We start from the raw sequence: 27,701 nt of genomic DNA, 5'->3' as shown, positions 1-27,701 counted from the left end.
GGAACAAAGCACCTACAACCCGGACTCTGTGCGCTTCCTGTCTCGCCGCCCCTTCCACCCGTGCTATCCCGGCCCGACCCGACCCAGGCCACCTTCACCCCCGGCCCGGCCCGACCCGACCCGGAGCAGACCCACCTGGGACCCGGAGCAGACCCACTTGGAACACTTACACCTGTCGTGACCCGGGACCAGACGGACGCACCTGCCGGGCCCTGCTCCTCCTATGGCGATGGAGCTGGATAAAGCCGAGTTCCCGGGATGGGATCCGGGCGAGAGCGATGAGACAGCGGCCCCCGACCCTGGACTGGCCCCCGTCCCCTGTCCCTGGAACAGCCCCTGTCCCTGGAACAGCCCCCGACCCTAAAACAGCCCCCGTCCCTGGACTGGCCCCCGACCCTGGACTGGCCCCTGTCCCTGGAACAGCCCCCATCCCTAAAACAGCCCCCGACCCTGGACCGGCCCCTGTCCCGGGACCGGCCCGCGACCCTGGAACTGTGCTGCCGAAGTCCAGGCTGATAAGGTTCTTCGTGCTCCGGGTAAAGGCCTTTGCTCAGGGTGTGGGAGCCGGCGCAGGGCGGTGGGAACAGCTCAATAACCTGCGGTTCTCTCTGTTCTTGCAGCCGGGAACGTTTGAGAACGCGTTGACCGACATCAGAGCCCGGATGGACCCACAGGTGGACGGTGAACTCCAGAGCAGCTGGCTCGTCACTGAGTGAGTGTGTATTGTAAACTCGGTGTGTCGCCGAGTGAGTGTGTGCCCTGGACACTGGGTGTGTCACTGAGTGAGTGTGTATTGTGCACTGGATGTGTCACTGAGTGAGTGTGTATTGTGCACTGGGTGTGTCACTGAGTGAGTGTGTATTGTGCACTGGGTGTGTCTTCTGAGTGAGTGTGTACTGGACACTTGGTGCCTGGTCCTCACATACACCTATCACAATGAACAGCACAGACCATAGGCGTTGTCTGCTCCAAACTCACTGACCCATTGAAGTGTGAATACATCCAGCAACGGGCACACTGCCCACTCTTTGTTCCCAATGTTCTTGGAGAAATGATGTTGAGTTCCATCCAGTAGGGTGCTTCCAATGTGCCTCTCAGGTTTCTATTAAATCTTTCCCCTCTCACCTTAAACCAATGTCCTCTGGTTCTTGATTTCCCTACCCTGGGTAAAAGACTGTGCATTAACCCTATCTATTCCCCCCATGATCTTATACACCTCTATAAAATCTCCTTTCAGCCTCCTGGGAAGGAATAAAGTCCTAACCTGCCATCCCCTCCCTACAGCTCGGCCCTGAATCCTGGCAACATCCTCGTAAATTTTCTCTTACGAGGGGCCACAGTTTAAGAATGAGTAAGCCATTTAGAACGGAGACAAGGAAACACTTTTTCTCACAGAGAGTGGTGAGTGTGGAATTCTCTGCCTCAAAGGGTGGTGGAGGCAGGTTCTCTGGATGCTTTCATGAGAGAGCTAGATGAGGCTTAAAAATAGTAGTCGGGATATGGGGAGAAGGCAGGAACGGGGTACTGGTTGGGGATGATCAGCCATGATCACATTGAATGACGGTGCTGGCTCGAAGGGCCAAATGGCCTACTCCTGCACCTATTATCTATTGAGTCTGCTTTCATAACAAAGGTACAGGTAGGGAATGGCAGGTCTAAAGTGAGCATGAGTGTGGTAGCAGGAGTGAAGAGCAATGCACCCCAGGTCCTCCTCCCTGCACGCCAAGTTGTGGAGGAGGTGCATGTAGAACAGGGGATTACTGGCCACCCATCCCCAACATTCAGATCAGCTCCCACAGTTCAGTAACAAATTTATATGAAAAACAGTGCACTATACACCAGTTAGCCCGCCGTCAATTGCAGGTAAAATGTTGCAATCTATTAACGGAAAGGAAATGGCACTAGAACGTTTGATAGGATTGGATAGAGTTAAATTGGGACATCCTGGAGACCACCAGCAGGTCAGGCAGCATCTGTGGAGAGAAACAGATGTGACATTTCAGGTCAGAGACCTTTCACCAGAACCATAGAGAGTTTCCAGTACTAACAATGTGTCTGGACCACAAACTCAGTCTCTGCTTCCCTTCCCACAGGTGTTGCCTGACCTGCCGAGTGTTTCCAGCATTTTTAGATTTTATTTCAGATTTCCGATCTGTAGTTTTTGCTTTTCATGGGCAGAGTCAACATATGTACCAGCGTGGCTGACCAGGTTTTAGTCCCAGCACCACGTCCCTGCTCTTCCCCCCCCCACCCCCCATCCCCTGTAGTTCAAACGTCCGTCTGACCTTGAATAGACTCCGTGGCTTAGTCTCCACAGACCCTCAGGGGAAGAATTCCAGAAAGTCACCATCCTCTGAGAGAAGTAATCCTCCTCAGCTTCATTTTCAGTGCATCCTTTATCCTAAAACTCTGATCCTGAGCTCAGGAACCACCCCCAGGGCAAAGATCTTCTCAGGATCCAGCCTGTCCAACCCCATCTTGAAGAGTGGACAAGGTTGGCCACAAGGGAAGTTGTGAGCTCAGCTAATTGGTAATAAAACAGGAGGAGCATGCACCAACTGCCCCAACACCACCCAGTGCCCCAACACCACCCAGTGCCCCAACGCCCACCCAGTGCCCAACACACCACCCAGTGCCCCAACACAACCCAGTGCCCCAACACAACCCAGTGCCCCAACACAACCCAGTGCCCCAACACAACCCAGTGCCCCAAACCACCCAGTGCCCCAACACAACCCAGTGCCCCAACACCCAGTGCCCCAACACCACCCAGTGCCCCAACACAACCCAGTGCCCCAACACCACCCAGTGCCCCAACACCACCCAGTGCCCCAACACAACCCAGTGCCCCAACACCACCCAGTGCCCCAACACCACCCAGTGCCCCAACACCACCCACTGCCCCAACACAACCCAGTGCCCCAACACCACCCAGTGCCCCAACACCACCCAGTGCCCCAACACCACCCAGTGCCCCCAACGCAACCCAGTGCCCCAACACCACCCAGTGCCCCAACACAACCCAGTGCCCCAACACCACCCAGTGCCCCAACACAACCCAGTGCCCCAACACAACCCAGTGCCCCAACACAACCCAGTGCCCCAACGCCACCCAGTGCCCCAACACAACCCAGTGCCCCAACACCACCCAGTGCCCCAACACCACCCAGTGCCCCAACACCACCCAGTGCCCCAACACAACCCAGTGCCCCAACGCAACCCAGTGCCCCAACACAACCCAATGCCCCAACACAACCCAGTGCCCCAACACCACCCAGTGCCCCAACACAACCCAGTGCCCCAACACCACCCAGTGCCCCAACACCACCCAGTGCCCCAACACAACCCAATGCCCCAACACAACAGTGCCCCAACACCACCCAGTGCCCCAACACCACCCAGTGCCCCAACACCACCCAGTGCCCCAACACCACCAACTTCTCCCATTGACGGCACAATGGTGCAGCGGTAAAACTGCTGCCTCACAGTGCCAGAGACCCAAATTTGATTCTGACCCTGGGTGCTGTATGTATAAAGTTTGTACATTCTTCCTGTGATCGCATGGATTTTCTCCATGTGCCATATCCGGTTTCCTCCCGTATTCCAAAGGCGTGCAGCTTTGTAGATAAATCTGATTCTGTAAATCGTCCCTGGTGTGTAGGATAGAACTAGTGCATGGGGTGATCGCTGGTCGTGGTGGCCTCTGTAGGCCGAATTGCCTGTTTCCACGCTGTATCTCTAAAGTCTAAAGTAAACTCTATAGTCTAACACAGCTGCCTCCAACACAACCACCCCCCCCCCCCCCCCCCCCCCCCCCCCCCCCCCCCAAAACAATCAACTGCTCCAGCACAACTAGTTACTCCCAACTGCTCTCAGCTCATGCAACTGGTTCCACTGCATCAACCACCCTAACTGAGTCCAACAGCGCAACTTAAGAACAGTAGTGGAATTTCTGCTGTGTCCAGGAATGTTTTCTTACGCAATATCCAGAGGGTCCTGCTAAATAGGGCACATCATTGGAGCTTATATTGGGAATGCTGCAGGGCATCAGGAGGGGCACACATTGAGTGCAGGGACTGCAATTCTATTTGTTTTGACGAACATATAACGGTGTAGCACAGGAACTGGCCCTTTGGCCCACAATGTCCATGCTGAACATGATGCCAAGTTAAAGTAATATCCTTTGCTTGCATGTGATTCATAACCCTCCATATCCATGTGCCTGTCCAAAATGGTAAATGGTACTATTGTATCTGCCTCAACCACACACCTGGCGTTACATTCCAGACACCCACCACCCTCTGTAAAAATACTATCCCTTCGCATTTCCTTTCAACTTGCAGTGTTACATTGTACAAGACATTGGCGAGGCAACATTTGGAGTACTGTTTTTAGTTTTGGCCACACTGTTATCATTTTTTTTTCAGTCAGAGAGGGCTGGCAAATAGATGGAATGAGCTGTCAGAGGAAGCAAGTATTATAACAACATTTAAAAGACATTTGGACAGGGAACTGTGTAGGGGGATATGGGCCAAATGTGGGCAGGTGGGACAGGTGTAGTTGGACCTTGGACAGCATAGACCAGCCATGTTTGAATGGCAGAGTAGACTTGATGGGCCGAATGGCCTAACTCTACTCCTATCAATTATCACCTAACGATGAGCTGGTGATTGGGTGTTGGGGCCCCAGGGACTGTGTGTTGCTAGGTGTGGGCTGCCGGCCCTGTGTGTTGCTGCTGCCGTGCTGACCAGTGCTGTGCCGTTGCAGGGTGGACCACTGGAACCAGGAGGGTGAGCGCATAGCCGCCATTACCGAGCGCAGCCTGCTCATCTGCAAGTATGACTTCATGATGCTGAGCCTACAATCCTGCCGCCGCATCCCTCTCAACTACATCGACAGCCTGGTCCATGGGACCCTCACCTTACCACCGCACTCCGTCAGCAGGTGAGCATCCCTGGCCCTGGGCTCCGGCCTGTCCCATATACAATAGACAATAGGTGCAGGAGTAGGCCATTCGGCCCTTCAAGCCAGCACCACAATTCAATGTGATCATGGCTGATCATCCCCAATCAGTACCCCGTTCCTGCCTTCTCCCCGTATCCCCTGACTCCGCTATCTTTAAGAGCTCTATCTAACTCTCTGTTGAAAGCATCCAGAGAACCGGCTTCCACCGCCTTCTGAGGCAGAGAATTCCCCAGACTCACAACTCTCGGTGTGAAAAAGATTTTCCCCGTCTCCGTTGTAAATGGCTCACCCCTCATTCTTAAACTGTGGCCCTTGGTTCTGGACTTCCCCAACATCGGGAACGTATTTCCTGCCTCTAGCGTGTCCAAACCATTAATAATCTTACATGTTTCAAAAGGTCCCTCTCATCCTAAATTCCAGAGTATACAAGCCCAGCCGCTCCATTCTAACAACATATGACAGTTCCGCCATCCCAGGAATTAACCTGGTGAACCTACGTTGCACTCCCTCAATAGCAAGAATGTCCTTCCTCAAATTTAGAGACCAAAACTGCACACAATACTCTAGGTGTGGTCTCACTAGGGCCCTGTACAACTGCAGAAGGACCTCTTTGCTCCTATACTCAACTTCTCCTGTTATGAAGGCCAACATGCCATTCACTTTCTTCACTGCCTGCTGTACCTGAATGCTTCCTTTCAGTGACTGATGAACAAGAACCCCCAGATCCCGTTGTACTTCCCCTTTTCCCAATTTGACACCATTTAGATAATAATCTGCCTTCCTATTTTTGCCCCCAAAGTGGATAACCTAACATTTATCTCCATTAAACTGCATCTACCATGCATCTGCCCACTCACCCAACCTGCCCAAATCACCCGGCATCCTCATAGCATCCTCTTCACAGTTCACACTGCCACCCAGCTTTGTGTCATCTGCAAATTTGTTAATTTTACTTGTAATCCCTTCATCTAAATCATTGATGTATATTGTAAATAGCTGCGGTCCCAGCATCGAGCCTTGCGGTCACAGCCTGCCATTCTGAAAGGGACCCGTTAACTCCTACTCTTTGTTTCCTGTCTGCCAACCAATTTTCTATCCATATCAGCACCCAACCCCCAATACCATGTGCTCTAATTCTGCCCACTAATCTCCGATGTGGGATATTATCAAAGTCCAGGTGCACTACACCCACTGGCTCTCCCTTGTCCATTTTCCTAGTTACATCCTCAAAAAATTCCAGAAGATTAGTCAAGACTGATTTCCCCTTCGTAAACCCATGCTGGCTCAGACCGATCCTGTTACTGCTATCCAAATTTGTTGCTATTTCATTTTTTATAATTGACTCCAGCATGTTCCCCACAACTGATGTCAGGCTAACTAGTCTATAATTTCCTGTTTTCTCTCTCCCGCCTTTCTAAAAAAGTGGGATAACATTAGCTACCCTCCGATCTACAGGAACTGATCCTGAATCTATAGAACATTGGAAAATGATCACCAATGCGTCCACGATTTCCAGAGCCACCTTAGTACCCTGGGATGCAGACCATCAGGCCCTGGGGACTTATCAGTCTTCAGTCCCATCAGTCTACCCAACACAATTTCCTGCCTAATGTGCATTTACTTCAGTTCTTAAATAGTTAACTTTGGTCTTAACTATTTTTTTCCTCTTCACATACGTAAAGAAGCTTTTACTATCCTCCTTTATATTCTTGGCTAGCTTACCTTCGTACCTCATCTTTTCTCTCTGTATTGCCTTTTTAGTTATCTTCTGTTGCTCTTTAAAAGTTACCCAATCCTCTGGCTTCCCACTCATCTTTTATTTTTATACTTCCCTGACTTCCCTTGTCAGCCACGGTCACCCTTTACTCCCTTTGGAATCTTTCTTCCTCTTTGGAATGAACTAATCCTGCACCTTCTGTATTATTCCCAGAAATACATGCCATTGTTGTTCCACTGTCATCCCTGCTAGGGTATCTTTCCAGTCAACTTTGGCCAACTCCTACCACCCCGTGTGTAAAAGGTTGCTCCTCACCTTCCTATTAATTCTTTCTGCTCTCACCTTAAACCCATCCTCCGGTTCTTGATTCTCCTACTCTGCATTCATCCTATCTATTCCCTTCATGGTTGTATATAAAATCACCCCAGCCTCCTGCACTCCAAGGAACAAAGACTTCCTTTGCACAACCTCTCCCTGCACATCCCTGTACAAAAAACCTTCTTGACCACCCTATCTACCCGTGACGCCAGGTTTTGGGAACTTTGCACCTGCACTCCTAGATTACTCTGCTCTACAACACTCCCCATGGCTCTTCCATTCACTGTGAGGGTCCTGCCCTGGTTTGTATGTTCCAAACTACCACACCTCGCAATTTCCTACATTTTATAAAAATGTTACAACATTTTGAGATTTAAAAAATCAAGTCTGCAATTTATCACATCAGATAATGCATTAAAATAAGTTTAATTTGACACCTAATTCACTTTCATATCTTCAGTCTTAAAAAGGTTATGGCCATTTCATTCTCAGAAATTAGCATCTTGTTCCCTGTTGCTTTTCCATTGACAACACAAAAGCTGTGATCGAGGACAGTCAAAAGCCCATAACTTTCTTAAAAAATTAAGAGAACTGAATGAAATTTTCAGTTATTATAGATTGAAGCATTTTGAAACAAATATAAAACATCCTACTTGGATGACCTGAAATTAAAGCATATAATTAGTTAGTTACCTAATTGTAGCTAATTACAAAATTGACCGTTGTGACGGAAATAGTAATAAACACCTAGACTGCCTTGAAAATTCAAAAATGTGATATTCTCAAGATCAGAACTTTAATATTATTGTATTATATGCTGTAAGTCCGTAACAGATAGGTAAATAAATTACAATTTCGAGTAATAGATCAAGTCTTTATGGAGAAGATCAGTTGCTAGCTGGTACATTGGCATATTATAATCAGTAGCATCATCATACTCCTCAGATTGTAACCAATAAGTAACTCTGTATACCTTGTTTTTCCTCAACTATTCCATTTTGGCATTATAAACTACAAGTTTTTGCTCTTCAAACCACGCATGACATGCCTTTCTGCCCACTACTATCCCATTAAGAAACATAGAAACATAGAAAATAGGTGCAGGAGTAGGCCATTCGTCCCTTTGAGCCTGCACCGCCATTCAATATGATCATGGCTGATCATCCAACTCAGTATCCTGTACCTGCCTTCTCTCCATACCCCCTGATCCCTTTAGCCACAAGGACCACATCTAACGCCCTCTTAAATATAGCCAATGAACTGGCCTCAACTACCTTCTATGGCAGAGAATTCCAGAGATTCACCACTCTCTGTGTGAAAAATGTTTTCCTTATCTCGGTCCTAAAAGATTTCCCCCTTATCCTTAAACTGTGACCCCTTGTTCTGGACTTCCCCAACATCGGGAACAATCTTCCTGCATCTAGCCTGTCCAACACCTTAAGAACGTTGTAAGTTTCTATAAGATCCCCCCTCAATCTTCTAAATTCAAGCAAGTACAAACCGAGTCTATCCAGTCTTTCTTCATATGAAAGTCCTGACATCCCAGGAATCAGTCTGGTGAACCTTCTCTGTACTCCCTCTATGGCAAGAATGTCCTTCCTCAGATTAGGAGACCAAAACTGTACGCAATACTCCAGGTGTGGTCTCACCAAGACTGCAGTAGAACCTCCCTGCTCCTATACTCAAATCCTTTTGCTATGAATGCTAACATACCATTCGCCTTCTTCACTGCCTGCTGCACCTGCATGCCTACTTTTAATGACTGGTGTACCATGACACCCAGGTCTCGTTGCATCTCCCCCTTTCCTAATCGGCCACCATTCAGATATTAGTCTACTTTCCTGTTTTTGCCACCAAAGTGGATAACCTCACATTTATCCACATTATACTGCATCTGCCATGCATTTGCCCACTCACCCAGCCTATCCAAGTCACCTTGCAGCCTCCTAGCATCCTCCACACAGCTAACACTGCCCCCCAGCTTCGTGTCATCCGCAAATTTGGAGATGTTGCATTCAATTCCCTCGTCCAAATCATTAATATATATCGTAAATAGCTGGGGTCCCATCACTGAATGTCCTGTAGATTCCATTTCTTAAGAAAAGGATATATTTTACAAACTCTAGGGAGAAATTACAAACCTGTAGCACGATTGAAACTGTGTCTCTGGCCCTGTAAGGCAGCAATTCTTCTGCTGTGCCATTGTGCTGTCCTCTTTTGTCCTTTAAATGTTTTTATATACCTGCCCGAACTACTTCCTCTGGCAGCTCATTTCATACACCCACCACCCTGTGAGTGAAGAGCTGGTCATGGATTGACTGGCGGTGGGGTTGCAGTGGGTTTAACCCAACCTAGCGCAGAGACTGAACAAAGATACTGAAATGAGAGAGGCAAGATTTGATGGTGAATGAGTTGGGAGGCAAAAGAAACAAAGACCATGAAAGTGGAAGAAATATTTTTTTTGGCTGCACTTAAATGTTAAAAAGGTGAACATGAGGAGTTCAGGTACACCATGAGTTGAGGGCTCGTGGTAGCACTGTGGGACAAAGCGATACTGACAGTCCTGGTTACTGGGTTACCGGTGAAGGCAGAATTGGTTACAGGAGAGGAGGAAGCTGCGGTACCAGTGATGGAAACAGTCACATCTGTGGTAAAACCCCGAGTGCTGGTGGAACTCAGCGGGTTAGGCAGCATCTGTGGAGGGAATAGGCATACGATGTTTTGGGTTGGGACCCTTCTTCATTTTTTATCTGTGGTAGTGGGGAATGAGAATGGAGTTGTGATCTGCTAGAAGGATCAATAAGTGAGGGCATGTGAGCTGAACTGAGGATCACAGGCAATGTCCTATCTGGGAGATACAGGCACCTCCCAATGTCTGAGACAGAGTTAAGGGCAGACATGCAGCAAATTCTGAGAAGTGCAAGTTGTAACGCGGGCTAAGAACTGGGGATTTCCAAGGTGGATCGTTAACTGTGACCTCACCACAGGAAAAGATTACAAAGAAACAAAGTTCTTGAAATGCATTCATGAGAAGGTTCACTTTAATCTGTATTAGCAGGATCAACACAGGAAGGGCTGATACCCGATGGTCTGCACTTGCACAAGCGGAAGAGGTGCAGTGAACATAATTCACGCATTTGCCAGTGCTGTGCAGCTGGCACAGGAATAATATTCCTAATCTAAATTGTGGCAAGGAGAATTCCTTTGGGCTGTGAATTGATTCAGCAAACGGGGACTGGACATGAAGCCTTGCCTCCACCACTGAAGGTCAAACGTGGAGAATAGATGGGAACCGCATGGCACTTTCCAAAAGTTTCCAGTTTAAAGTTTATCGGGAGGGGGCTTGGTGCTAAGTCCAGCATTTAATGCCATCCCCCAACTACCCCCGAGAAGGGGGGATGTGAGACCCCTTGAACTGCCGCAGTAAAGGACCACAATATATCTCCAAGCCTATGACGGGGAGAGTTAATTTGACATGCCGTGAAGGGGGGAGTCTCTTTCCGTGGTGGAGAGTTCCTCTAGCATAGGGAGCCGAGTGTGATGGGGAGAGTCTCTCTGTGATGGGAAGTCTATGTGTGATGGGGAGAGTTGCTGCTGTACCGCTGTACACCTGACGGTGGTGCTGGCATCCCATGGTAAAGCTGGGTACTCAGTGCTGCCCCCAGGAGGCTTCGTGTGGGACTGCAGCCTCGATCAGAGGGTGAGGATAGAGGCTGGTCTCCCTCCCTCCCTCCCTCGCCCCACCTTCCGTACTGGAACCCCGCAGTGTATAGGAAACTCGACGCCCTGATTCAGGACCACTGCTCCTGGGATCAGCGGGTGAGGAGGGTACAGGCAAACCCCATCCCTTCCCCCCTCCCTAACTCACTCTACTCACCACCCTATCCCGCCCAACATCAGCCACCAAGTCCTTGCTGTACCCGGCTAAACTCGCCACCTTGCCAATGTTCTTTCTTTTTTAAGGAAAGTAGAGAATAATCCGGGAGATTGCAGGCCGGACCCTCACGTCAGTGGTGGGGAAGCTATTGGAGAGGATTCTTAGGGGCAGGATTTCCTCCATTTGAACGAGAATGGGAAAATTAGCCATAGTCAGCCTAGCTTCATACCCAGCTGGTGGTGTCTTACTAACTGAGTTTTTGAGGAGGTGACAAAGGCAATTGATGTGGGTAGGGCAGTGGATGATGTCTAGGTGGATTAGTAACGCATTTGGTAAAGTTCCTCATGGGAGGCTGATCTAGCAGATTAAGATGCATGATCTATGGTGACCTGAAGTTCGGATTCTGAACTGATTTATTCATGGAAGACAGGGTGGTGGTGGAAGAGTGTCTTCCAGTGGAGTTTGCAGGGAACTGCGCTGAGACCTGTTGTTTATGGATCACATGCAGGAAGAGGAGATTAGGTTAACTTGGCATCATGTTGAGCACGGACATTGTGGGCCAAAGGGCCAGTTCCTGTACTGTTCTGTGTAGCGGTCTAGTACGGGTGTAAGGTGTGCGGGGTCCTGCTACCCCTGGGGCTCCCCCTCTGACGTGACCTGCAGCGGAGTGGGAAACCAACCCCATGTGATAGGCCTTCATACTACAGGTGTTACTCTGCCCTCTCTCTTGAGCTCCTGCAAAATGAAGTCAATATTCAAATAATTCCAGAGGGCAGTACCAGGGAGGATGTTCTTGGCAACCCATTCATGCCATCTATGCTGACCACGCTGCCAAGGTCCACTCACACCCTAGCAGGTCCTCCCTGGAAGGTCATTCATTGCCTCCTCCCTTCCTGCAGAAGATACAGAAGCTAGAGAGCACATACCACCAGATTCAGGAACAGCTTGTCCCTGCTGTTATCAGACTACTAATGGGTCCTTCCATCAGCTAAGGTCATGTTCCAACCTACCCCATGGCGGATCTTGGACATTTTTTGACCTGCACTTTCTCTGTAACACTATATCGCTGAAACCCCACATTGTGCACTGGCATTTTTCTCTTTGCACGGCCTGTTGTACTTGTGCATGATTTGATTGTACTCGCGTGCAGTATGATTTGAGCGGATAGCTCGCAAACAAAGTATTTCAGTACACGTGACAACTGTACCAGTTAGACAGACACTTAAGTCCAAAAAGGATGCCGTGCTAATGCAGGCAAATGGGATTAGTGTAGATTGGCAAGGTTAGCATGGGCACGGTATGCTGAAGGGCCCATTTCTGTGCTGTACTAAACTGCTTTTCTAAGTTTAGAAGGCTATGGTGGTTGAGCATAGCTGTTAAAGTAGTGACAGGTTTTGCTGGTGGGAGTGGGTAGATGTCAGCAGGGGTGGGGTGAACCCAGAGACTCCCTCACACACAGTGTGTGGCCACTGGAACTCTCTGCCAGCAGGGTCAGGGGTGTTTGGAGCTGTGAAGGAGGCAGATAACTTCATGTAGCAGAGTGGGTAAAGGTGGTGCAGAGGAGCCACGCTCTGTCAGTAGATGGGTGGAGGGTCTCCCAGTTGGCAGAGTCCAGGCGGTGAGTGAGCTGTGGTAGTGGAGATTGGGGAGATGGGCTGAGCTGCGTTGAGCTGCCTTCAATGAAGGCGCTGTTGTTCTGGCAGGGTGAGGCAGCAGCTGTGGCTCAAGAGTGCCTGAGGGCAGGGAGCAGCACATAGCAGCTTGCCTGGCTCTGCGCCACCCTCAGCCCAGGCACTGAGTCAAATGCCACCCTCATCACAACATGTAGACAACACCGCAAGCTGCTGCGGGAGTGGGCGACAGAAGGGTTCAGCTCTTCTGACCCTGACGGGTTCAGCTCGTCAGGTAGCGAGTGAGAGAGAAACAGCTAGTGTTTCATGTTCGGCATCTCAATGGAACTCATTCTGATTCCGATGAAGTGTTCAACTGGGAACATTGGCTCTGTTCTCTCTCCCTCGTTTCCCCCAGACCTGTGGGTATCTCCAGCCTTCCCTGGTTTTATAATGTCAGGTCGAGGACCTCCCATCTGAACTGGGGAAAGTTGAAACCAACCACAGTTGCAGGAAAGAGAAGGTTGTAGAGGACAGAGAGATGGGGGAGCACCTCAGGGTGCCGGGGGAAGGTGAATCCCGTCGTGGGAGTCTGTTTGTAGGGAGCTGTTCCTACTGGGCCTTCAGACCGCAGTAGGGCGCTGCAGAGCTATCTGGGAAACCATCGGTTCTCCTTGTACATAAACAGACACACCCAGCTCTTAATTGATGAGATTTATGTGTCTGCCAATTCAACAATTGCACCTCTGTGCCCCAGGCACGTTCCCGGAACAGTTTTTGTGCAGGGTGAGTGCAGCAAAATCCCAGCCCAGTACAGGCAGTCTCCCCCTTAACAGCCCCTATCCCCCTTCAACAACCCGTCTCCCTCTGAGACCAGTGGAAGGCAGCTCTTCCCGTGTGTGGGCATCACCGGTCCCGCTCTCCTTCACGGCACAGCGGCGGGTGATCAGAGCTCGGCTGCAGGCCAAAGGCTGGCCTCGATTCAGGAGCAAAGACAGAGTACAAAACATGCCTTCTCCTCCCTTTTAAGGTGTGGATGATCTAATTGAGGTTTAACTGCACTAATTCTAAAAAAAAATAGTCTACTGACTTCAATATCTAATCCCACTCTCCGCTCCCTCATTTTAAAACCCCACCCAGTCTAATACCCTATTCCCCTCGATATCCCATGCAGTCTAATTCCACTCTCCCTCATTCCCTACACCAAATCTAATTCCATTCCCCCTCAATGTCCACACCCAGTCTAATTTTACTCCCCCTCATTCCTCAAACCAAATCTAATCCCACTGTCCCTCATTCTCCACACCAATCCCACTCCCCCTCATTCCCTATGTCCAGACTCATCCCTCTTGCTGGTCTCCGGCATTCGGTGCTGACCGTCCTGCTGTGTGGAGTGGACGGGATGATCTGTTGATGAGCAGCATGGAAGGTGCAGGAGCAACATCTTTGCCCTGGGCACCACAGCGGTTTTTGGTCAAAAGGCTGAGATCAGATTTCACTTCATTGTCTAACACTCTGCTTTCTCCGAAGCTGTGAATGGCTACCAATGATGTAACATGCTGTTTGTCAGTGATTTCTGTCACTGGGTCCCCACCCACCGATACAGCACGAGTCTCCCCCATCACTGAACGCCGTCCGCTCCCACAGACACGGAATAGCAACATCCCACACCTGCGCCTCCAGATCTTGGTTTCACCACCACCCTGAGCACTCTCCTCTCTGTCTCTGGTCTCTCTATCCAGTCCATTTCTCCTGTCTAAATCAGTCACAATCTGTCAACCCACCTCTCTGCTTCTCCATCGCATCTTCTCCAGTCCACTCCTGGAATCCCTCAGCCCTGCAACACTGACTAAATCTCCTCCTCACTGACCCTGTCACACCGTTCGAAACCAAAAAATTAATTAATGTTAATGTTAGCCTTGGAACCTAAAGCATTTCCACTGCAACTTTTTTGCTTTTTATTGTAAGAAAGAATAGTTCACCTCATAGAAAGGCATTGCCTGACTGTAAACATGGTCACTGATTACGTAGGAAAAAACTGAAGATAGACACAAAATACTGGAGCAACTCAGCGGGACAGGCAGCATCTCTGGAGAGAAGGAATGGGTGACATTTCTGGTCTGAAGAAGGGTTTCGACCCTAAATGTCACCCATTCCTTCCCTCCAGAGATACTGCATGTCTGGTAACATCCCCTAATCCAGGCATCATTCTGGTAAACCTCTTCTGTGCTCTTTCTAAAGCCTCCACATCCCTCCTGCACCCTGTCGGGCCGCCCAATGGCGTAGCGCCAGAGACTCGGGTTTGATCCTGACTATGGGTGCTGTCTGCATGGAGTTTGTCTGTTCTCCCTGTGATCACGTGCGTTTCCACCGGGTGCTCCGGTTTCCTCCCACATTCCAAAGACTTCCAACTTTTTAGGTTACTTGGCTTCTGTAAATTGTCCCTAGTGTGTGGTACAGTGTTAGTGTACGGGGTGATTGCTGGTCGGCATGGACTTAGTGGACTGAAGGGCCTGTTTCCGTGCTGTGTCTCTAAAATCTAAAGCGTGTAATGGGGTGACCAGAACTGTGCACAATACTGCAAATGCAGTCTAACCAAGGCCCTATAAAACTGCAGAATGGGAAGCAGTGACAGTGGGATGCTGATCCTGATAAAAGAGACAAGCTTTGCACCGTTTAGACTGGGCAGCTGGTCAAGGGGAGACCAGTGGTGCTGTGGGCTCCTGCTCTCTCCACACTGCAGCCTTGGTTTAGTCAGCAAGAGTGAAAGCGTCCCTGAAAGGGAGAGTTCCACAGCAAGTCCAGACCCATTCAGCAACTGCTTTATGAAGGATCCTTTCACTCCAGGGAAACATTTATAAAACACCGCTCTGCCCGATGTGCTGGAGATCCGTGTGCAAATTTACCCTGAAGTTACCAGCAAATCGATCCATGCCGTCAGTCCACACAGTGGAAGCAAATGTGTCAGGGTATGTGTCGTTTGAGTTAGAGAAGACTCGTCATGTCCCTCCGCAGGTTGACAGCAGGCTGCCCAGGGCACGAGAGTACAGCCCACACTCCCCAGACTCCCTCCCTCTCACCCCCCTCAGCAGTGTCCTTACAGCCCGGCCCCTCTAACACCCCTGCCTCTGCCACGCTTTCGTCCCCCACTGCCCCTCTCATCCCACACCTCACTCTCACCCCTTATCCCCTCCCTAACCCCTTCCTTTTCACTACTGCTCTCACCCCTTACCCCTGCCTCTCACTTCCCCCCCTCAGCCCTCACTCAGTCACTGCTCCACTCTGGTCCCAGGTTGACTGATCTGAAGCTTTGGCCTGGGCTGGTGACCCACAGCCATGGGAGGAAGGGTGGGTGGGATCTGGTACCCGGTCAGATTGCAGTTCAGTCCCTCGCCTGCCATGGATTAGTGCATTCCCTCAAGGTCACAAGGTCAGTTAGCAAACACTGCCTCTGCCTAATATCTGTGCCCATTGGAGTCCACAGAGGGTGCCATCTTTATAGTTCCCTCCCCCAGGAGGCTTGGAGCGCAGTTACATAGCTCGTTCAGGTCAGATCGATGGACATTGAGGTGTTAGGAGAACTGGCGGAGATATGTGAGTGCGATAAATGGCGCTGAGATAAAGGGTGAGCCACAGAGGCAGAGGCAGCCAGGCCGGACGGCCTCTGTTATTTCACGTGTTCTGGTGTTGCTGTGACATGGGGAGGATAGTCACCTGGAGTGTTGTTGTATGTTTCCTGCAGGAGAGAAGGCCAGGGGCTGCGCGTTCACTGGGACAAGCTACGAGAGGCTCCCTTCACCTCCCGCTGGAATCCCTGGAGCAATGACATTCCATACACAACCTTCATTGAACACCCAGTCAAAGGGGCAACTGAGATGTTCACCAGCAAGTGCCAGGTAAGATGAGCTTAAGGGTCACCCACTCCCACAAGAGGACACAACACAGGAGATCCCACCCTCCTTCACATCTGGTCACCCGGTGCCTGAAGGAGGGAAATCCCCCAGGGTTGCTGATTGACCATGGAGGGTGGATATTGTGTGAGACAGGCTGAGATTAGTCGATCCTCTGCACTTTACAGGAGGCCCTTCACACAACATTCACAACCTCTGTGGCTCACAACTGCCCATTTTGGGATCTACACAACTCACAGATACAACCCATCCTCCAGAGTATTTTCAGCATTGCTGGTTTATAACTTCTTGTTGTTGCCCTGTCATCTTTCAAGAAATATTCTCCGAATGTGCACTGCTGTGTGCATATTTGTTCTCATTCCTTTTCATTAAACATTTCTCACCCTTTTGATCAATGAGCCTTTCCCAATTTCCCAGTTTCCTAGTTCCATTGGGGAGAAGGTATTAAACAACTAAACCTGGTCTTCAGTGTATGAAGTGGCAGGAGACTCCCTTGTCCAGTCTGTGTGATGAACTGTAGCAGTTAGCAGGCAGCTCATTACCTGAAAGTAGAAAAGGAGGCAAATATTAAGCCTCCTTTACCTACAGGACTTGGAGTTTAAGTGCGGGGAGTTTTGTTCCACTTGTTGGCGAGGCCACACCTGGAATACCGTGCAGCGTGTTCGTCCCCTGACCTAACAAAGTGAGGCTTTGCCAATCCAAAGGAGATTCCCCAAGTTCCTAGGATGAGAGGGTTGTCCAATCAAGAGAGGTAGGACAGTTTGGGTGTGTGGTCCTTGGAGCTTAGAAGAACAAGATGTGATCTTATGCATGTCAGAGCAGCAGAAGTAGACCATTCGACCCATCGAGTCTACTCTACCATTCAATCAAGGCTGATCTCCCCTCTCAACCCCATTCTCCTCCCTTCTCCCCATAACCTTTGACACCATTACTGTCAAGAATCTGTCATTTTCCACTTTAAAAATACCCAATGATGGCCTCCACAGCCGTCTGTGGGAATGAATTCCATGGATTCACCACCCTTTGATGAAAGAAATTGCTCCTCATCTCCTTTGTAAAGGTATGTCCTTTTATTTTGAGGTTGTACCCTCTGGTCCTAGACTCTCCCAATAGTGAAAACACCCTTTTCACATCCACTCTATCCAGGACTTTCACTATTTGGTGAGTTTCAATTAGATCATCGTTCTTCATCCTTCTAAACTTCAGTGAGTACAGGCCCAGCGCGGCCAAACGCTCATCATCGCTAAACCAATCATCCCCGGGATCATTCTTGTAAATCTTCTCTAGATTCTCTTCAATCTCTCATCAGATATTGGGCCTAAAACTGTTCACAATGCTTCAAATATGGTCTGACCAGTGCCTTATAAAGCCTCAGGATTATATTCCTGTCTTTAAATTCTAGTCATCTTGAAATAAATGTTAACATTGCATTTTCCTTCCTACTACCGATTCAACTTGCAAATTAACCTTTTGGGAATCCTGCACCTCTCTGAATATTGAATTCTCTCTCCATTAAGAAAATAGTCTATTTTCATTTTGCCACGCTGTATTCCCTCTGCCACTTCTTTGTCCACTCACCCAACTTGTCCATGTCCTTCTGAGGAGTCCCTGCTTCCTCCACACTACCTGCCCTTCGCCCATCTTCTTATCACCCATAAACTTGGTCACAAAGCCTTCAATTCCCTCATCCACATCAATAAAAAAACAACATTATGAGTATACAACGTTAACACCGCTAGTCACTGGCAGATAACCAGAAAAAGCCCCCTTTATTTTCACTCTTTGCTTTCTGCCATTCTGCAAACCTTCTATCCATACTATTTTCTTCCTTCTAATACCATTGGCTGTTATCTTGTTTAGCAACCTCACATAAGGGACCTTATCAAAGGTCTTCTGAAAATCCAGGTAAACAACATCCACTGATTCTCCTTTGTCTATCCTGCTATTTACTTCCTCAAAGAATTCCAATATATTTGTCAGGCAAGATCTCCCTTTCACAAAACCATGCTGACTTTGGCTTAGTTTATCATGTTCTTCTAAGTATTCAGAAACCTCATCCTTACTAACGGACTCTTTAAAATCTTACCAATTACTGAAGTCAGGCTAGCTGGCCTATGGTTTCCCTTTTGCTTTGCTCCCTTCTTGAACAGCGAAATAACAGTGGCACCATGGTCAGGCCACATTTGGAATATTGTGAGCAATTTTGGGCACCATATCTGTGGAAGGATGTGTTGGCTCTGGTGAGGGTCCAGAGAAGATTTACAGGAATGATCCCAGGAATGAGTGGGTTAACATATGATAAACGTTTTGACGGCACTGGGTCAGTAAAACACTGATTCGAATACTGTAGTCCAAACCCTTTATTCACCGTGGGGATTGATTTTGGATCCACTTACTCGAGCCCTCAGCAGCCTCGCGCAAACAGAACAGAACGAAAGATGACATGCCCCAACGAACCGATCTCCTATTTATACAGTGGCGGGAAAGCAGTGGCGACAACCCTTTAGCCCAATCACATATACTGGCAGGAAAATACAGTGGGAGGCAGCCCCTTTGCCGAATCACAGGTACATAACAGTTGCCAGTGCATTGAAACAAAACAGAAACTGCTTCAGGGGTCCAGACTTGGTGGCGACTGGTGGATCACATGATTTCCAGGACTTGGGTCTCCACTCTGTGATGACACCAGCAGTGAAGCCAAGTCTTAACAGAAACCTTCCATTCCCAAAGCACCCAATCCCTGCATAGTCACGTTCCCTCCTTTTATCATTCTATGATAACTCTCCTCCTGAGGGCAGTATATTGACCCTCGTGCTTAAAGGATTTACTGTGACGAGCCCTCAACAGCTGCTGACCAAATATACCAATCCCCAGTAACCCCATGTTACTGACCAAATACCAATACCGAAAACCAACACCAAATACCAATCCCCAGTAACCCCATGTTACTGGCCAAACACCCATACTACCAGTATTCACCAGATTGAACTTGTTCTCGTCGGGATTCCACTCACGAGTCAGCGAATGACCATTTCATCGTTAGATTAGCGGAACGGGGAAAACTGATGTAGTAAAACTACTTAAATCTGGGGCCCAATTCCTTCCTCCCAGATCCGACATGATTCAGCTTCTTGACCGCAAACTCATGATGGTAATCTGTTGAGATCCCGGACGAGCCCCCAAGTGTTGATTCCGGTTCTTTTACCCTCCCCCCCCCCCCCCCCCTGTCTGGGTCAGTAAAACACTTTGTTTTATACAGTAAGATCGAATACTCTAGTCAAAACCCTTCATTCACCATGGGTTCGATTTCGGATCCACTCACTCAAGCCCACAGCAGCCTCGCGCAAACAGAACAAAAAGGAAGACGACACGCCCCAACAAACCGATCTCCTATTTATACAGATATACAGTGGGAGGCAACCCCTTTGCCCAATCACAGATACCGGCGGGAAAATACAGTGGGAGGCAACCCCTTTGCCCAATCAACAGTTGTCAGTACATAGAAACAAAACAGAAACTTCTTCAGGGGCCCAGATTTGGTGGCGACTGGTGGATCACATGATTTCCAGGAATTGGGTCAGCACTCTGTGATGTCACCACCAGTGAAGTCAAGTCTCAACAGATACCTTCCATTCCCAAAGCACCCCAATCCATGCATATTCACATGGGGAGACCTCATTGAAACTTACCGAATAGTGAAATGCTTGGATAGAGTGGATGTGGAGAGGATGTTTCCACTGGTGGGAGAGTATAGGACCAGAGGTAATTCCTTTCGGAAAGAGATGAGGATGAATTTCTTTAGTCAGAGGGTGGTGTATCTGTGAAATTATTTGCCACAAAGGCTGTGGAAGCCAAGTCAATTGATATTTTTAAGGCAGAGACAGATTGTTGATTAATACTGGTGTCAAGGGTTATGGGGAGAAGGCAGGAAAATGGAGTTAGGAGGGAGAGATAGATCAGCCATGATTGAATGGTAGAGTAGACTTGATAGGCTGAGTGGCCTAATTCTGCTCCTATCACTTATGACGTTATGCAATTTTCCAACCTTCTGGGACCACTCCTGACTCGAGTGATTCTTGAAATGTGTAATTCTAAGCAACATGTAAGATCCTAGGGGGCTTGACGTGGTAAATGGTCGGATGGTTTAATTAGTGGGAGGGCCATGAACAAGGGGACGTAGCTGCAAAATAATGGCAGGTCGTTTAAAAAATTAGGTGGAGGAAGTGTGGAGGTTTGTCCTACCCAGAGGGCGATGAATCTCTGGGATTCTCTGTCCCTGATGAATATATATATTATATATATATATATATATATATATATAGACAAATATATATAGTATGGACAAAAATTGCTGGAGAAACTATTTCAGCGGGTGCGGCAGCATCTAGTTTATCCACATATATATATATATATATATATACACACACACACACACACACACACACACACACACACACACACACACACACACACACACACACACACTATGTGTGTGTGTATGTATATATATACTGTATATATAGGAGGATATATTTTCAAAAGATTGAGGGTGATCGGGAAGTGGCAGAGGAGTTCAGTGTAGATCAGCAGTAACCATGTTGAACGGCAGGCAGGTTTGAAGTGCTGGTGGCCCACTCCTGCTCCTGTTTATTTGTTCTTGTGTGTGGTTTCTCTACACACTTGGCCAACAGTAAGTGATGTAAGCTGTCATCTCAACCACAGCCTAACCTTCTGAGCATTCTTCAGCTGTTAGTCACTGCTGGTTCCCACAGTTTAAACCTGCACTTTCAATTCCACCTTAGGCAAATAAGCTTTAATGAAATTACGGTGCACAATCACTGTTTAATGTCTTTATTGGCATAGAGTCACTAAACTGGATTTTGTTCTCACAGTATTTAAATGAACTGGCTCGCTTTTCTCAGGTCTGGCAATGCCGGAAGCTGTTAGTGTTTTTGTCAAAACACCTGTAAATTGCTAAACCTCACCATGTGATTAAATCACAATTAGACACAATTACATCTCAGTCTAAATGGGGCTAGCAGCGAGATTAGGTACTGGAAATTAACAAACTGCAGACGCTGGAAATCTGAAACAAAAACAGAAACACACAGTGGGTCAGGCAGTATCTGTGGAGAAAACTAAAATGGGAGAGATGCTAGTCTGCGGTCAGGCAGTACCTGTGGTGGGAAATGGACAGATAATGTTTTGAATTGAGGCCCTTCCAGTTTCCAGCATCCGCAGGCTCTCGTACCTCTGTAGAGAGATAAACTGAGTTGAGGGTTCAGGCTGAAAGTCCTTCAGCAGAACTGGGGAAGAGGGTTAATAAATTGTTTTTCAGTAGGTGTGAAGGCGTCAGGGAATTGGGGCAAGAGGAATATATGTTGCTGCAAACCTCAGTTACTGTTTGCACTGCTGTCCTGTTGTAGGGGATTGGTTAGTTCCCAAATCCTAGAATCCCCAACAGCCCCCCAGACATTTCACTTGATTTACACTTACATTTCTGGCTTCAGTGAGTGATTAAAAGGATGGGGCAGGCAAAGTGATTTGTTCTTATTAATTCGCCAGACCTCTACATACCTAATAGCCTCTCTGCCATTTAAGATATCCCTAAATCTCACTAGGCTCAGCTGAGATGGAATCCACACATAGGATTAGGTTGCCCCTTGCATTCTACCTGGTGTCTCTCCTGTTCTCTGCCAAGACTGCTCATGATCCCCTCGACCTCCACTAGCATGGAACTGGTGAGATCAACTTTTTCAATCTTTTTCCAAGACTTTCACCTCCTTCCAAAAGCACTGGGTCCCAAACATGCGCCAGTGAAGGTTGATTATAACTTCCTTTCTGTGGCTCTGTTTCAGAAGCTCAGCCATGGGTGCCCAGCGAGCCCAATAGGTCAGGGCTTTTTCCACCAGTATAGATGTGATGGTCAGAATGGCCTGGTATGTTGTAAATGTTCTGTGACGTGACTGTGATGGTTTCAGCTCTCTGTATTTCTTCACCAGCCTGCTTCCTCCCACTCTGTGTTCTCATCTTCTGTTTTTTCCACAGCTGGAAATGTTTCAAGCTCAGCTTGCTGCTGCCGTCCAAAGGGCCTATGGAGTGGACCCAGTTCCCGGCAGAGCCAATGGGGCACTTATCCTGAATCGTCCCATCGTCATTGATACCTACGTTGGGCTCATCTCCCTCATCAGCAATCAAAACAAGCTTGGCTACTCATTGGCCCGTGGCTCGGTGGGGTTCTAGGGCCAACATCATCTCCACCTGCTGCAACTTCTCCCAGTGTCCCTTCACTTGCACTGGAATCAGTGTATTGTCATTAATAATCACATACCACAGACCTTGATCAGCCACATGTATACGTAATCAAAGCAACTCACCATCCTACAGGACACACAAAAAACTGCAGCTGCTGGAATCCTGAGCAAAACACTACGTGCTGGAGGAACTCAGTGGGTTGGGCAGCATCTCCCTCCACAGATGCTGCCTGGCTCACTGAGTTAGTTCTTCCAGTGGTTTGTTTTTTATACCAAACTACAGATTTGTAACTGAACCTTGAATCAGGCTAAACCCTGGGTGCCCAAACGGCAGGTAAGCAAAGATAGACAAACGCAAAGTACAGACCATCCACAGCTTGCTCTTGTGGTTCAACAATCCAAGCCTTGAATGTTGCGGCAAATCAGACCTCCGATAGGTCCACTCTGCAGTTCCCTAACTCATAACGTTCGTTGCCATTGCCACTGATTGGAGGGGCCTGTGCCCACCAAGGCTGCATGTGAGGGGGCAGCCAGTGGGGAACGTCCAGGGTTACTCTGTACCTTGCAGGAGCCCACTCCAGCAGCCCCAGGCACCTTGCCATGTTGTCACCGGTGCAGGGGGAGTCCACTGGCCAAGGCCAGCCACACATGAACACCCAGCGTTGGACAGTGTGGATCAAACAACAGCAGCAGCAGCAGACCTCACTGATATTCAGTGACAGGTGTACTACACAAGTACCTAGAACAATTCCAAAGATACATCCCCTTTGCCCCAAATAATTGCAGCTGTAGCCAGATGTTTTCTGATAATTCATCCCTGGGGACAATCTGACCCCATGGTGACCTTTTAACAAGCTGTTACATTAGAGGGATTTCTCATAGTTCCTTAGTCTGGCTCCTACTTCTAATATGTGTGATTGCTGTAACATTTATATCATTGTAATTGTATATTGGTCAAATAAAGCGTGTTTCTGCCTTTGCCTCAGCCTCACGTTGTCACAATACTGGAGCTCAATATTTCCCACAACCTTTACTCAGGGACAAATCTGTGTTCAATAACAGACGTTAACACACCAATGGCCTCATTGGAGTGACATGTTGTGCAGTGAAGCACTCTTTTTTGTGTCATCAGTTTGCTAATCAGTCTGCCTCCATGCTCATCCAAGCCATTATAGGTGTGGCAATCAGCAGAGGTTCCAGCACGGGTCCCTATCACACACCTCTGGTCAGACTTGCAGTCAGACAAATGCGCCTCAACCACTCCCTCTACCTCCTGTCGCCAAGACAATGCTGGATAAGTTTTACAAAGCTCAGCTTGGGCTCAAAAGATGGTAAAAGGGGTGAATATAAAACGTGAGCAAATTAGGGTGACACAGTGGCATTGCAAGTTGAGATGCTGCCTGACAGTATTGGTGACCTGCTTCAATCCTGACCTTGGGTGTTGTCTGTGTAGGGTTTGCTCTTCGTTCCAGCTTCCTAGAGAGTGGGGAGAGTGGAGGACAATGAAGATTACCTCCCATCTTCCTAAATGAAGCACCGAATAGCTAATCTTGCTCCTGTGTCTTTTGATCTTAAAGAAGTCCGGTGCCTGTTCTGCAGCAACCTGGAACTGTTGGCAGTGAGTGCAGGAGTGCGGACACTGAGGTTCCTGGCAAAGGTGTGCCCTGGGCCTGTGGTGCTGCCTGAAGGAGAAGCTGGTGGCTGGGTCGAAGGTGTGGTGATGAGCAAGGATGGGAGTGTCAGTCTATGATGCAGTGCTGTCCTATTCTGATCCATGCGCTGTGCTGTCCCTTGGTGCATGTGAGATTACACCCTGGGCTCCTCCACCCTGACATGTCCATTATGTCTTGGCCCGACTGACACTGTGAGCAATGCTGCCCCACCTTGTTCACCAGGCCTCTCCGCTCCTAAAATGTCAGCTATTTAGTTCAACAGCTGAACCGCGCAACAAATGGGAAACACATTCTCCGAATGGAGAGAGGCTGCAACGTTATCCACTCGGATCTGGGACAGGTGCAGGTTGTTTACCACAAACTCCAAAAATGACTTAAGGAAGAATTCCAGTCATGTGATAGGTGTAACTCCACACACACACACACACACACACACACACACACACGGTAACCGTGACCCTTTCATACCCAATACAAAATCAAGGCCACTTAAATGCCATTCGGTTTTTATTTCTAATTCCTAAACATAGTTGGCACAGAGTCGTGTACCTGACCTCGCAACAGCTCAGCACCGTTTCTGTTTCTGAGCACAGTCATTCAGAGCAGTAGGCCACTTAGCCCCTCAATCCTGCCCCAGCATTTAGGGAAATCATGGCAGAACCGACTGCAATTTCAACTCCACATTCCCCTCCAGCCCGGTAAACCCTCACCCCCTGTCTTATCACCAACTTATCGATCACTGTCTCAAAAGCATTCAGTATCTGCATTCATTCCACTGCCCTTTGCCAAAAAGCGTTGAAAAGACTCGTGGCCCTTTGAGAGAGGAAAATTGGCATCTCTGTGTAAAATTGGGGATCCCTAATTTGTAAATCTGTAATTCTAGATTCTTCTATGAGGAAATGGGTTGGCATGGAGGAGTTGGGCCGAAGGGCCTATTTCTGTGCTGTCTTGCTCTTGGAATTATTCTACCCAATTTCCTCCCTGTCAAGACTGTTGTGGTTCTTGGTTCTTTTATTGGGCTTAGATGGGGCAGAATTTGTTCAGTGTCCATGGGGGCAGCACGCAAAAGTCCCTGGGCAGATGGTGGAAGAGTCGGTGGGGGGAACAGTGATGTCCATAGCAGGAGCAGATGTTTGTGGATAAAACAACAACTGACAAGTGGGAGTCTGTGAAACAGGGGCTGGTAAGAGGGCCAGCATGTTCCGGATGGGGGAAAGGCAAAGATGATAAGATTAGAGAACCTTGGATGACAAAGGATGTTAACGGTTTAATCAGAATAAAAAGGAAACATTGAAGGAGGGTCACGACCTGAAATGCCATCTATCTATTTTCTCAATTTTCTACCTGCCCTGCTGAGTTACTCCAGCACTTTGTTTCTATATTAGGTATAAATCAGCAGATGCAGTTCTTTTTTCTTTTTTTTTATAAATATTTTTATTAGAAGTGAAGTACAATAATATAAGACATAAATAACATATTACATTTCATGTACAACTCCTTATTTTAAATTTAATAGTAGAAAAAAAAAGTAAGAAAAGCAAGAAATATAGAGATAGAGAATATTATATAGCTTGAAAAAGGAAAGAAGGTGATGTGAAATAAGCAGAAAGGAAAAGAAGAAAGAGAAAAGGGAAAAAAAGAGAGTAATTGAAAGGGACATGCCTCCTTCGTATCTTTACCCACCCTTCACCCGGTAATGACACAATTAATTTCTAAGGTTGTGTGCACCACATGCTTGTAGCAGTTCATTTTTATTAAAAAGGAAATGTGCTAAGTTTTGGCAATTGCGCTCATTTTAGTTAATTTAGTATAGTTCCCTTTATTGTGATACACACCAGGATACGGTACACATGGTAATGATAAATGGAACAATAAATACAGCAACAAGTGCTAAACAGCAGAATTTTGCAAATATTGTAGTGTGTGACTCTCTGCCGATTGTTGTGATCTTGGGCAGAGCAGTTGCCAAAACCAAACTGTGATGAACCTGGATAGGATGTTTCCCAAAGTTCATCTGCAGAAAAAACTGGTAACTGTCATTGGCAACGTGCCAAATTTCCTTCGCTTTCTGAGGAGGCAGAGGTGGTGGTGTGCTGTCTTGGCAGCAGCATCAATGTGGGTGGAGGGGGACAAATTGTTGGTGATATTTACGCCTTGGAACTTGAAGCTCTCACTTCAGCACCATTGATACAGACTGGGGCGTGTGCTCCACCCTACGTCCTCAAGTCGATGACCAGCTCCTTCGTTTCGTTGACGTGGAGGGAAGGTTATACAAGGAACCTCAGATGCTGATTCACAAAAATAGACGCAAAGTACTGGAGTAACTCAGCAGGTCAGGAGGGGACGGTTATTGTTTTGACACTATACTACTAAGTTCTCTATCTCCTCCTGCACTCCATCTCATCATAGTTAGAGATCCAGCCCATCACCGAGGTGTCATCTGCAAACTTGTATATAGAGTTCAAGCAGAATTTGGCAGTATGGTCATGAGTGTGTAGTGAGTGTTGCATGGGGCTGAGAAAGTAACCTTGCTGGGATTTGGTGTTGAGAATTTTCGTGGAATATATTTTGTCACCTATCTTTACTGATCGTGATCTATGGGTCAGAAGTCGAGGATCCAGTGGCAGAGGGCAGTGCTGTCTACTCGGTCCAGGAGTTTGGAGATAAGTCTGGTTGGAATCATGGTGTTGAAGGCGGAGCTATAGTCAATAAATAGGAATCTGCCGTGGGAGGCTTTGCAGCAGATCACGGCAAAATAGTCATTAAGCCACACTGCCTTGGGTTTATTTGGTACTGGTCTTCTTAAAGCAAGTGGGAACCTCGGATTGGACTAGGAAGATGTTAAAGATATCTGCGATGTTCCTGCTAGCTGGTCCATGCAGGTTCTGAAGATACGGCTGGGGACTCTATCTGGGCCAGTTGCTTTCCGTGGGTTCACAGTAAGGAAGGCTGATCTGATGTCTGTGATAGTGACTGTGCGGGTACAGGTGGGCATCTGAGGTTGCTGCTGCGGCAGGTGCCTCCATTCTACTTATCTCCTGTTCAAACCGAGCATAGAATGCATTGAGTTTATGGCGGAGCGACATGTTGTTGCCAGCGATTCTGCTTGCCTTCCCATTTAGCCCGTTGAAGCATGCAAGCCTTGCCACAATAGATGGGTATCGTGTGGTTAGTCTAGGTTGGTCTAGAATTATCTCATGGCATCCCTGATACCTTTGCATTGGTTACCTAGATTTCCTGTATAGGTCAGGATCACCCAACCTGAGTGCTTCAGACTTGGTCTTTGTAAGGGAGTGGGTCTTGCATTTCACCCATGGTTTCCAGTTGTGGAACACTCGGATTGACGTCTTTGCCATGCACTCCGTTACAATGGTAC

The 27,701-nt window shown here is 48.1% G+C and overlaps 1 protein-coding gene across 1 annotated transcript; it reads left to right on the top strand.

Moving 5' to 3' along the window:
- Positions 1-23,632, top strand: LOC129703438 (tumor protein p63-regulated gene 1-like protein). Its single transcript, XM_055645877.1, has 6 exons — positions 1-320; positions 352-536; positions 621-712; positions 4,768-4,944; positions 16,230-16,383; positions 22,447-23,632. Exons 1-6 carry the CDS (start codon positions 224-226, stop codon positions 22,639-22,641), a joined length of 900 nt encoding a protein of 299 aa, XP_055501852.1. The 5' UTR covers positions 1-223; the 3' UTR covers positions 22,642-23,632.
- Positions 23,633-27,701: the final 4,069 nt, after the last annotated feature.

The sequence above is a fragment of the Leucoraja erinacea genome, chromosome 14, assembly GCF_028641065.1.
Source record: "Leucoraja erinacea ecotype New England chromosome 14, Leri_hhj_1, whole genome shotgun sequence".
Taxonomy (NCBI): domain Eukaryota; kingdom Metazoa; phylum Chordata; class Chondrichthyes; order Rajiformes; family Rajidae; genus Leucoraja; species Leucoraja erinaceus.
This window is presented reverse-complemented; position numbering and strand designations above follow the sequence as displayed.

What these genes read in the sequence shown, in the direction of transcription:
- LOC129703438 (XM_055645877.1), top strand. Translation starts at nt 224, where the DNA reads ATGGCGATGGAGCTGGATAAAGCCGAGTTCCCGGGATGGGATCCGGGC. An exon ending in TGGACTGGCCCCCGTCCCCT is followed by an intron (nt 321 to 351) that starts GTCCCTGGAACA and finishes TCCCTGGAACAG; the next exon opens with CCCCCGACCCTAAAACAGCC. An exon ending in TGTTCACCAGCAAGTGCCAG is followed by an intron (nt 16,384 to 22,446) that starts GTAAGATGAGCT and finishes TTTTTTCCACAG; the next exon opens with CTGGAAATGTTTCAAGCTCA.